The following is a 12,226-nucleotide window of genomic DNA, read 5'->3' as shown; positions in this document are numbered from 1 at the left end:
TAACACAGTTCTTAATTCATACTTAAGTAAAAGCACCACATTATGTACAAAGGTTAACAGCAGCATAGGCCCTTCCACAAAGTTCTGTTGGATTGTTTGGTTATTATTACTGTGTAAACAGTATCTAACTGCTCAATGTGGAGGGAAATGCTTATTGACTTTTGGGTAGTTCAGTATGTCACAATGACTCATGCACAAATTTATCATAGATTTTTTTTTTGCAAGATCCTACAAATCATCCAAAGTTAAAATGATTATGATATAAATATAGTCAGGGTCATAGCTAACACTGAGGTGCATGTTATTGTAGTTTGGGGGATGTGGAATTGTTGGAAGCAGTGGCAACTGGTTAATCTTTTATTTCGATCAAACCATGCAAAACAAAAAAAGTGTCTTAGAAACAGGGTTCCCTGATGCACACAGCCCTGAATGTATTGGTGTAAAAAGCACAATGCTTCTCCCTCAAATGCGCTGCATTATGAGTATAGAGCATAAACCCTAACTAAAAAAAATACTTTTCATAGTAGTGATTAGTTAATCCTGTTGTTGTGTCTTCCCAAACAATGTTTCCAGTCCAAAAACAGTTTCCCAGTTGTGGAGTTTCAAGGTTTTCTTTGTGCGACTTCAGCTTCCTCCGTGGCGTCCTGGCATATGGTATGGTATACTCATGGAAACAGATGTTACAGATGTTCACCACTTTAGCCCACATGTCTTTTCCATCTTACACTGTAAATGTTTGACGATGATTTGTGCACTATAAATTAAAATAGATTCATTTGAACTCAGATGAAAATCAGGAGCACTTTTCATTTTTCATGATCAAGTTAATTATCATACAAGTGAGCATCAGTGCATAGTGCACTCACATGCATTTTACTCAGGGGTTGTTGATGCAAATGTCCAAGCTGTGGACATAAAGTTCTATGTGGTTGTAACATTTAAGCAGCATACTCTTCTTACAAACCGTTTGGTGAGGTGTGATAGGCTAATCCAAATCTGAGCTGGTTGTATTTTCATAGACAACAAAACCCAAGCAGGGTTTCAGTTGAGTAAAATCCTTGTAAATCTTTCTATTTATTTTTTAATCAATAATCTATGTGATGTTAGTGAAGAACAAAAGCCAAATGGGAAGCTCCAGAAGTGTCCATATAAAGCCACCATCAGCGTGGCATTCAGTTAGTGTTTCCTTTGCAATGATGCTTCTATGACACTGATTGTGGTTACTAGGAGACTGGATACACTTTGATTTCTTTACTGTGGGTAAACTATTACAGTTTTATAAATCAGTGCTATTCTTCTTGATATGGTCGTTTATCTCTGTAGAAATGGGGCATTTTCTTACCACTGAGTGAGAAAAGTACCGACCATCAGAGCGCAGACACTTAGAGCTGTAGCAACACTTCTTCAGCTTAGAATTGAACAAAAGGCCGTTTTAAATTTTGGGAACTGCCGTGTACTTTGTCCTTCCAAAAGAGAAAAAAGATCGGCATTATTTCCCCCCCTGCGTTTCTTCTCTCCGCCTTGTTCCGCGCTGCAGAGCTGCAGTGATGTCAGCCTGCCTGGGTCGTTTGAAGGTCAGCAGCCTCGGAAGGGTTCATACAAAGTTCACTCGCATATATTAGGCAATTCAATCTTTCATTCTTTGTGGCAAAACTATTTGGAAATGAGCTGCACGGGGGTACGGATAACCCATCCGTCATCGGAGAGTACGCGTGCTTTTAAACGCCGTCCGTGTTATTTTTGATATTAGAAAAGAAAGATCGTCCAGTTCAGGCGGGCTTTACCGCTGCTTTCTGTTGGAGGTAGTGGGACAGGGCGATTCAGTGAAAACACGTCGGGATGTTATTTTCATGATTACAGAAGAGTCCCGCTCAGACGTCCGTGGCAGCGCGCTGCGTGGACACCGTGCGAAAGAATGGCAAATTGGCATTTAGAAGAAGCTGTGGGTCCGAAATAATTCATGATTCCGGTGCAGGACGAAGGACAAGAAGAGACACCTCCTGTAGAGCCAAGAAGAAAAAGCAGAAGGAGGGTAAGGAGAGGAGGAGGAGGGGGAGGGGGAGCCGCGGAGTTTGATGGAGTTGTGTGCGCTTATGCCGGTGATTTTTATCCATAACGCATAACACTAGGTGGACGACGCGCCGTCATCATGTTTGACTGCATGGACGTGCTGGCCGTGAGTCCCGGACAGATGCTGGATTTCTACACGTCCAGCCCGTCCTCCTGCATGCTGCAGGAGAGGGCTCTGAAAGCCTGCATCAGCGGACTGGCGCACAGAGAGTGGCAGCACCACCGGAGCGCACACTGTAGGTCCAACTTATCATCTGTCTTATTGTTGCTATTGCGGTTATTGCCTGACTTAGAGCCATGAGGATGAGTTCAGTGATGATGGGCCAGGGCAGGCTAAGACCATTGTCCACGTATCACAAGTTGCCATGAAAGGCCTGGTCTGATTATTATTGTCAAATCGGAGAACATGACAAAAAAAGTCCACTTGCGCTTTTCTCGTTCTCAATTAGACAGGGAATTTAGAGGAACTTCTGGAAGCAGGCGCAAGAAAGTACTAAACGGATTCACTTAAAAATAGAAGAAGTAATCATTAATAAATCCATCAGCTGTTTCAGGATATTTTAAGGAGTAGCTCAGGGACATGATAAATATGGTATGACACACAAAAGTTTGTTTAGGGTGTTACTGTAGATTCAGTAGGAAACTCTCCAGGACATCTTCTCAAACGTCATATTCACTCCTACATAATCTCTCGCCGGTGGAAACATCCTCGCACTTGCTGATGTATGACTTGTCTCAGATCAGCTCACAGAGCAGCAGGCTGAAGGAATGCAGAAAGTAAACACAGGCGACGTTTCCACACCTCCTCCCAGGCCGCTCATGACAGAAGGGGCGGCTGACGAGCTGCGACCTGCGCTCTCTGACACTGATTCAGATAAATGACGTCTCAACAAGATTAGTCGGCTGCGATCGGAACATGTCAGCCTCCTGGTTTTTGAATTGGTCGGGGCTGATTTATGCAGTGCCGCTAGTTTTTATCCAGGGGAATACGTGGATCATTTAAGAGCAGTTGCATTCTTTGCGTTATTACGGCTGATTTCTCCTGTTGCAAAAACCAGGAGAAAGAAATATAAACTGAAACTAACATCATGTGCTGACTAAAATAATGATGATGAAGTAGTGAATGCATAGTATGAGGATGAACTGATTATTTTTTTAAGTGCAGGGTGGTTTATGGGGCAGCTGTAAAGTTACTGACATGATGCACAATTAAAAAGTCTGTAGAAAAGGGTTAAAATAGGGATCGCTAACGCCATTAATTCCCCGTAAATGTATTGTAAAATATGTATTTTTGTCTTCAGATCAGGACCATTTCCATCAGCTGACCATGTGCTCATGAGGTATGAGGCCACTGTTTGTTTTTCACCCTCACCCTGCTGCTCTGTAATTTATCCTCATCAGATAATGAGCAGAATCCAGCTGTCATTCCTCAGGAAGTGTTTGCAGAAGGCCACTCAGTCAAGTGGCTTTTATCAGCAGAGGGACAGTGCAAAAATCAGTGGCCACCTTCTGGTTTGATGTCAAAGTGTTTGTTACCAAAATCGGAGAGATGACAGAAACCCACAAGTGGATTATTTAGTCATGTAATAGTTTTAAATGTCAGATAACAAACAAACACAAAAAGTCACGAGCAACAGTCTAAAATCTAAACATATTCAATTTGCTATTTTATGTGACAAAGAGAATCTGGAGCTTTTTACATCTGGGGAGTTTGAACCAGTAAATTTATAACATTTTTTTCATTGAAAAGTGATTTTTTTTTTAACAATCTACTAATCACTTAACTGATCAAATCATTTGATTGTTTGGGCTTTAAAACAAAGCACTTAAAGGTTTTCATTCACATCATGTGTAGAGAAAATGTTCACTGAATGGATAATCTGATATTTTTCATATTCAAAAAGAAGAAACTATATTGACTCTCACAGCTTTTAACATAACATTTGGCCTTCAACCGACTTTTCAAACGGTTCAGTAGAAGTCTGTGGAGGTACGTTTGATTTGCCATATAGTGGGTGCCCTGTAAAAGACCTGAATCACTGGACGGGGCAGAAGAAGAAAGTGTTGATTTCCTTCTTCTCTTCTTCATCTGTCGCCCATAAAGCTGCTACCAGACAGGACACCCCTACCCTGCGTCTGTTTGAATAAGGCACTGTTTAAATTAGACTGATTTGAGAAAGCCTCTTCCAGGGTCATTGAAATGTTGGTTTATACTTTTTTTTATTCAGGATAATGGAAACCCCATGGGTGTTAATTAGCCGCATTGACAGAGAGCCAACCATTAATGCACTTCCTCTTCTAGGTGAGATGTTAATTAAGAATGATCAAGGACCTCCTTTCCACAGATAAAATGGGCTTTGCAGCTGAGGAATTGCTGCCTATGATACCCACACTGTGGAAAAAACACATTTCATATTAAAGGCATCAAGCCCTTTTATGAAAACAATGCAAAGCAATCAGACATACAAGAGGAAAGGTGACGGTGGCCTAACGGCCTGCTACTGTGATTTTAAACGACAAAGTGTGATGTTCCAGCGTAGTATGTTTTGTACAGCTGATGTGTGTTATGGGATAATTGGGGCCTTTTTTGTCTTCAAGGCTTAAGCGCCTCTGATATGGACATGAAAGGCCATTAGCACAGCTTGCACACGGGGCTAATTTAGTGGGCGTGTGAAATGAAAGGTGGTTGAGGGGAAGTAAAAAGCCATGTATAACAGTGAAATGAAAGAAGAGCTGTCTGATGCCAGGCATGCTTTAGCAACATGATTAGGGCAGTGTTAGGGCCCCTGCAGGGTTACACTGATACTGTGTATGGGCATGGACGCTGGCCTTTTATTAAATATCAAAATGCTACACCATGTCATCATCAAAGCCCTTAGAAACCTGTAAAATCATTTTTTGTTTGGTTACAGTGGAGAATTTTACTTCCTCGTGATGGCTTAATTGTTGTTTCAGGGGCTTTTCATATAAGAAAGCATTGGAAGTTTAATTCATCTTTCATGAAGAAAGGCAAGTTTAATTGTGTAGCACCTTTCAACAGTTCAGTGTTTTACATAAGATATAAAAAGACATTCAGACTAGATATAAAAGGAAAACAAACTGTAAAAAGATCTGCAATTCAACATAAATAAAACACAGGATATATTTAACCTGTAATGGAAAAAACAAATTTAACTATAGAATAAAAAATGACACTGAATTGTAAGCTATGATTAAATAGAACCAGATTTATTACTATACTGTAGACACGGGCGCCGTTAGGGGGGGGAAGTTAGGACGATTCTAAGGGCCCGCGAACTTTGGGGGCCCACAGTCTGTGGGTAGAGGGCCCAACTTCAGATTTTTTCATAGGGCCCAAAACTGCTAGCGGCGCCCCTGACTGTAGATAACACTTAACATCTAATAAATGCTTTATATCACAGCACAGTGCAACATATATCATAATCAGATATAAGAACATTTGAGTGTTTATTAATGTACAGTATTTGTAACAATTAAAACTTCTAAGATGACATATTTTATATGATTACAAACTGTTTAGGCAGCAGCCTCCATTCTAGAGACCCATGGTTAACAAATATAATAATAAGAACTTATTACATTACAGTGTATTATAAATAAATGTTAATATCATACTTAAATACAGGTGCCTAAAGTTACTGAATTAAAGTCACTGACAAACAGAAAAGTTTCAAGCCTCTGTTTAAATGTCAAAGGAGCAGAGTTTTCTGGGAGTTTGTTCCAGCGAGCAGACCAGATATTAGTTATGGCCCAGCTGATTTATTTTATTTTTGTTTTTATTTTAAACTTATGCAGTTGACATCTACATTAGTCTATTGACTGAATCGTGTGGGACATTTATGGTGTAAAGTTAAGGCGGCTGGTTCTCAAATAAATGTAAGAGACAAGTGTTAAAATGACCTCAAAACACACAGGCTTGTGTATTTGTAGTGGGCGTCTTTAAAAACTGCTAATATGAAACCTTTTGTGTCTAGTTCTTCTGTCTTGTGATGACTGTATTAGTATTTTCAAGCACTTTTCCACCCTCACAAAAATCACTGAGTACTAGTCAGGTTCGGGTGGTAGTGAAAGTCGGAAATCTGGTTCCTGATTTATACATTTTAGCAGCTTAAATATAAATGATTCTCTGCTTTCCTTTACTGGAAAATAACTCCCATTTCTATCGCTAGCTTTTGTGTTTTTTCTTTGTTTCTAGTCCTCCAGCTAAAGCATTACAATTTTTAAATTGGACTTTTCCCCATGTTTGCCACCCCCATCCCAGAGCACCCAGCTTCACATCTTTTGACTGTTTTCTAACAGGGCCAACATTAGAAACCTATTATATCTACTGGAAAAGTGCTGGCAGGGGAGAATAAAATCATTCCTTCTCTGTGCTTTTAAGGGCAGAAATTCCTGCGGAACACAAAGAAACCTCTCACATTTCACCAGCATTATTCCTTTCCACACATTCCTTCTCATCTGTCGTCTGCCTTTATGGCTGCCTTAGCTTCTTGGCCACTTTGTAAGAAAGCTTTGAAGTGGCTCGCACCTGTTGTGTTTGCCCTATAGAGTGGTTTCACCTCGGTGCTGCGGTCATTCCAGGGCTACTCTGAAGTCACAGAGGGGGTCAAAAGAGGGGTGGAGGGTGGCTTTGGTCAGATGACTGCCTAAACCTAAACCCAAAAGTCATACAATCACACTTTGTCAGTACATAACGTCTTGAAACAAGTCCGGTTCGGGAGGTTTACTCTGTCATATGTAAACTATATTCCGATGCCCTGATGAGAAACAGATCCTCCCCTCTTCCCACTGTTCTCCTCTTCCATTTCCTCCACAGATATGAAGTCAAATCATTGTTGTTCTCTTCTCCTTGAGCACTTAAAGCTCTTCTAAAGATCCATCTCCTTGAAATGCACCGGAGAGCCGTGCAAACTGTTTCTAATCTGGTGCACTGTGGATGAACTTTGACCATTTCCTCTGACTGGGGCTGCTGTATGTGAGCTATGCGCTTGGCACTTCTGCAGAGAAAACCTGGAGGAAAACCACTTCCAGACTGGTCAGAGCGTCAGCTGAGTGGTGGAGGAGGAGGAGGAGGTGGAGGAGAGGGACTGGATCCTCTGACTGGGAGTGGTATCCTCCCAGGATAACCACCAGTCCACACCCAAATCACCACAGCTGTTTTCACTGAATCGCCCTGTCCCAAATACACAAACACCCTTGAGAGCATCACAAAATACTTCTTTCTTTTCTAGTTTGTTTTTTTTTCTTCCTCTTCCTTTTTTTGCTAATATGTAATCATTTCTCAGATTTAATTCAGTCACTGTTAGTAGTGTTCAGTGGACTTTTTAATTAAAATTAAAATTAAGGCTTAAATTTGAAGTCCTTTTCCTTCTATAATTTGCAGCACAACCTCAGCTCTGCCCTAATTTCCAATGCGGCATCATTGTGGTAATTGCTTGTGTGCTGCGACAGACTTTGCTTCAGGTTCTTTGCCATCTGTTGGTTGTGTGGACCAAGGGGAACAGAGTTTTACATGTCACTGGTTTTCAGAGCAGGGAAACTGGGTATAAAAACGTGGAGGGGACAGAGCGGGAAGGTGACGCTGCAGTCCTGCAGATTATTTCTCCCATCCCACCTCACACTGCTCACTGTGGGCTGGACCAGTGTTGCTGTTTGGGGGGATTCAAACTGTTTGTAGTGCCTATGTTTATGGAGGGATGATGCAAACAGCCCACATAAAATATAATGACCATGGTCAAACATTCCAAAAGTTCAGGCCACCCCAGTTACCCAGAAAAAAAAAAAGGTCTGCAGATGGGCTTGGTTTTCTTGTTCCAAGGTTTGAAATTGCCTCTGCCCAAAGACAATAGAGTCAAATTGAACATCATTTGTGATAGTTAACAATTCCAGCACTAATATCTTTTTCTAGATGCAATGTCCCCAGGATAATCCACAGAGCTCAGCGTGGACAGTTTTCATATGAGCTATTTCAGTAGCTCTTTAGAGCACAGCCTGCAATCAGTGCAAATAAACCAGAGTTCAAGTCTAGCTCTTGTAATAATAGTGTATTTAATATGTGCTAATACATATTTGTAGATAGAAAGGCAAGAAATAAGAGGGTAAAAAGATGGACACTTGAAAATTAATTATTCTGTAGGTCTTTTTTTTTATAACTAAGGGGTATTTAATATTATATGGTCTGTAATACCACGGCAGCAATCTTACCTTTGGGAGCAACTTAGCCAGAACGTGTACTGTACGTATTATTTTTACTAGTTTTTTAAGCTATGGGGTACCTTTGTTATTTTTAGGATACAATATGGAAATCACTGATCAAAAAGATCATGAGTTATTGGCACTTCATGTAAAAATGACCATATCTGTTTACCTGATGAACGTGCACTGCATTGGTCTCAGCTGTGGGTCTTTTTAAAATACAGCCCACATTTATTGTACTTATTCTGTAGTTACATAGAACAAGGTGGTATATTTACCCAATAATTAGTAAGTGTTACATCAGTAGATTTAATTTGGCCTGCCTTGAAGCATGAAAGACCAAAGTAAATCAACTGAATTTTTGCTGTAAATACAACTTATCAATTGAAATCCCAGTGTTGTGTTTAATCGTGTTATATTGCTTTTTTATTTCCTGGGAAAGGAAGTTCTGCATAAAGTTGAAAAGAGCTGCCATTCACTGAAGAAGAATGGCAGAATGAGGGTGTGTGTGTTTGTGTGTGTTTGTGTGGGGAGTGTCAGCATTTGCTGATAAAGTGCCTTTCAGCTGAGACCGATGCAATACACTTTCATCAGTTAAGCAGATATGGTAAAAACAAAACAAAATAGTATTTATAGCAAGTGGCAGACAGTCCTCCTCAGCTCTACAGGACATTTTAGCTCCTTTCAGTGGATTGTTGTGATCTTACTATCTGCTTTCATCTAACTTTGCAGAGCTGACTCAGTCCCGTAGCTCTCGCCGTGTTTCCAGCTGTTTTCAGTAAATGGTTACATGTCCAGCATCAGTTGGCAGACAGACATATTTAGCAACTAGCTGGTGAACGTAGTAGAGTATTTACAAATTAAATCAAATCAGCTTTCATTTAAAACAACCGGGGATCGACCAGTGTTGGGCGTTAAAGCAAATCAAGCCAAAAAGTGTCAGAGTACTACTGGGAAGTAAAAGCCAATGAAAACAAATAATTCTTTAGTTTGGTCACAAAACAATCTGCAGTAAAAGAGCCAGATATTGACCAAAAACAGAACTAACAGAGAGATCATGTTGGACCTATATTCAGGAGGACACAAATATGACTCTAAATGAATGCTAGTACATAATTTATTGCTCTGTATCTAGTGTTTGTTAACTGAGGATGGTGGTTGATTTTAGCTAATTTACATAAAGTGCGACTTGTTGGTTCAACTTTGATTTATTTATCTCTGTGCCCTATGCAGCGAGAGCCGTTTACCAACATTTTGAGTTTGTTACCCTTCAGAAAATTAAAGTTGATAAAAAAAAACTCTGGCTAAACTGTTAACTACTTTTAAATAAACAAAAGTACAAAATAAGTTGTAATAGAATAAAACTGATCGGATACAGTCGCTCCAGTGCCTGATCAGATGAAGACATGATGAGATCAGACCGTGGCTAAAGAAAGCGAAATTTAAGAGTTACATTTGTCAGACTGTGTGTGCTTTCATCAGCGGTGTCTTTTCTGACCTCACCCCTCATACTGTCAGATATTTAACAAAAGCCGGTATCTGTGGCTCTGTGTATCAGTGTTCTCCGGCTGTCAGTCGGCCCTGTCCCACTGGACAGACCGATCACAAGAGCTGTTTTCTCTAGTCTTTCCCCTCATTCAGCCTGCAGCCTCCAGCAGGGAGTGTGTGCTTTCCTGTTTGACCCCACTGGCAGGTTCAGCCAGAGGCTAAGGGTTCAACGGCCACAGCAGCTACACATTTTTCTCTGCCTGCTCAGCCAAGCTTACTGTGTGCACTTGTCTGTCACCAGCCTTTATTCATCTAATGGAGTTTTCTATGTATGTTAACATGCAGGGAAGTCGACTCAAAGTTTAATCACGCAGAAAATGGAAAAAGGCTTCCCTGCACCTGACAGGACCTATACACCACCATAAACACACACTCTCTCTCTCCGAGGGGTATTATGCTGCTACATTTATGCGTCCCATCTGTCTGCAGGTGGTCACGCTGCCTCACAGAAACAGCCGTGAGTTTCAAATAAGCAGCGGGGCTGAATTGTTGCCGCTGCCTCTCCTCAGTGTGGGACTACCCAGCCATCACAAATGCTCTGAAGGCATATCAGTAGCAAAAGTATTTTTCTTCGGGATGCATGTTCAAGTGTGCCGCACCATCTGGGGATGGCCAGTATACATTGTTTTGTGCTCCATTAGTCATACATCCTCCTCATCATCATCTGATGTGAACACTTTGTTTCACTTACTACATGGTGGATACGGAGGTTCTGTGATGCTACTGTGTTTTTCTCTGTGGAGAAGGGAGAAAGGACGAAGTGAGCTTGAAAAGGAGCCTCTTATTTGATCCCCACTAAGCATTCCCACAGCAATCTAATTGGGAGATTATTGTTTTAGGAATTCAGAATGATCTTAAATTTGTTTATTATCTTGAGTATGTTTGGGTATTTTTTGACTGTTGGTCAGACAAAACAAATGTTTCTGAATTCATCTGAATATTACACAGGGCTCTGGGAAATAATGGTGACATGTTTTCATTATTTTATGACAGTTAACAGACTAAGCAGCAAATCTATTTACAAAATGAGGAACAGAGCAGATTATGAAAATAATTGTTAGTTGCCTCACAGATTAAACACTACATCATGAATACAAAACTAAAGCTTGTGATTAAAAAATTTCAATATGCACAAATAAAAAATGGAGAGACCTGGAAAACAGATCCCTGTCACTCTGTGTAGTATTGTACAACCACCTGGGACACCCGTGCAAGGATTTTACACTAAAATGTAAAAAGGTCAAATTAATTCTCGAGTCACAGACACTCAGTAAGAAGAGTCAAAGATTGTGTCCCACTTCTGTACAATAATACTATACAATGTGTAATGTATACTAATTTGTCACTGTTTGCATTTGTGCAGACTTGCACTTACAGTATAGATATCAGAGAGCACCTTTGGCATGTCACTGAAAATAAACCTAATAAAGAGAAAGCAAAAGAGTTTAGATTTAAATATTTACCACTGTCTGCATTTTTTAATCACACACACACTGATACAAGAAATAGTCACCAATAGTTTTTTAATTTTGCTAACAAATTGTGATTCAAATTCAAATTTCTGCTTGATGGTAAAAGCCTGCTGTAGCATTTAAAATAAAGGCAGAGACATATGCTTTGATTAAATAATGACACTTTGAATGCTGTATTCGCTAGTTATATTTGAGCATAGCGTCCATTTCCCCCCTTCCTCCTCTGATGGCTTTGTGTGACAGACTACTGACTTGTCTCCAGTATAGTGTCTCACCATACATCTGCTTTATGTGCAAGCTGCTTCTGACTGCTCTCTGCCAGCAACAGAGGGAAAACATTTGGCACATTTGGAGAAATGAGATGACCTGACTTCAAATGAAAATACATGTCTGTCTGTCCCCAGTGAAACCAGGACACTGCAGTTGCTGAAGAAATAACATGGCTGCACTTCTCCTACTGCAGTTTTTTTTTACTCTCAGACGAATGCCATTTAAAATTCAGACCAAGAAACTATTCTAAATCCTAGTGCAGCAGCATAATGTCAGCTTTATGCAAGTCTGCTTAAAGATTCTGCAGAACTTTCCAGCAGTTGATGCTGTCACTGTTTCATAGCTAGTCAAAGACACATCTTGTCTCAAAACTGCTCCCCAAACTCAGTTAAGACCAAGAAACAATAAATATAAATCATCTCATTCTAATGAAATTTGCTGCTCATCTTACTATCTAGAGCCTGGTCACCTGCCTGAACGACTACAGGCCAGTGGCACTCACCCCAATTATTATGAAGTGTTTTGAGAAAGTGGTGCTGGCCCGCATTCATAGCAGTATACTGAACCCCCTGGACCCCCTGCAGTAGCCCAACAGGGCCACCTCAGACACCATCGTGGCTGCCCTCCACCATTCCCTTTCTCACCTGGAC

At 40.6% G+C, this 12,226-nt stretch overlaps 1 protein-coding gene across 1 annotated transcript in view; it reads left to right on the top strand.

Annotated features, from left to right (window-relative positions):
• Positions 1 to 1,605: 1,605 nt before the first annotated feature.
• The window catches only part of LOC109972155 (retinoic acid receptor beta), a 67,960-nt gene continuing 57,339 nt past the window's right edge, over positions 1,606 to 12,226 (top strand). Inside the window, exon 1 of the mRNA XM_020620835.1 lies at positions 1,606 to 2,306. Within this exon, the coding sequence (XP_020476491.1) occupies positions 2,150 to 2,306 (157 nt within the window). The 5' untranslated portion in view covers positions 1,606 to 2,149. The remainder of the gene's footprint in view (positions 2,307 to 12,226) is intronic.

Source organism: Monopterus albus, unplaced genomic scaffold, assembly GCF_001952655.1.
Source record: "Monopterus albus unplaced genomic scaffold, M_albus_1.0 scaffold249.1, whole genome shotgun sequence".
Taxonomy (NCBI): domain Eukaryota; kingdom Metazoa; phylum Chordata; class Actinopteri; order Synbranchiformes; family Synbranchidae; genus Monopterus; species Monopterus albus.
This window is presented reverse-complemented; position numbering and strand designations above follow the sequence as displayed.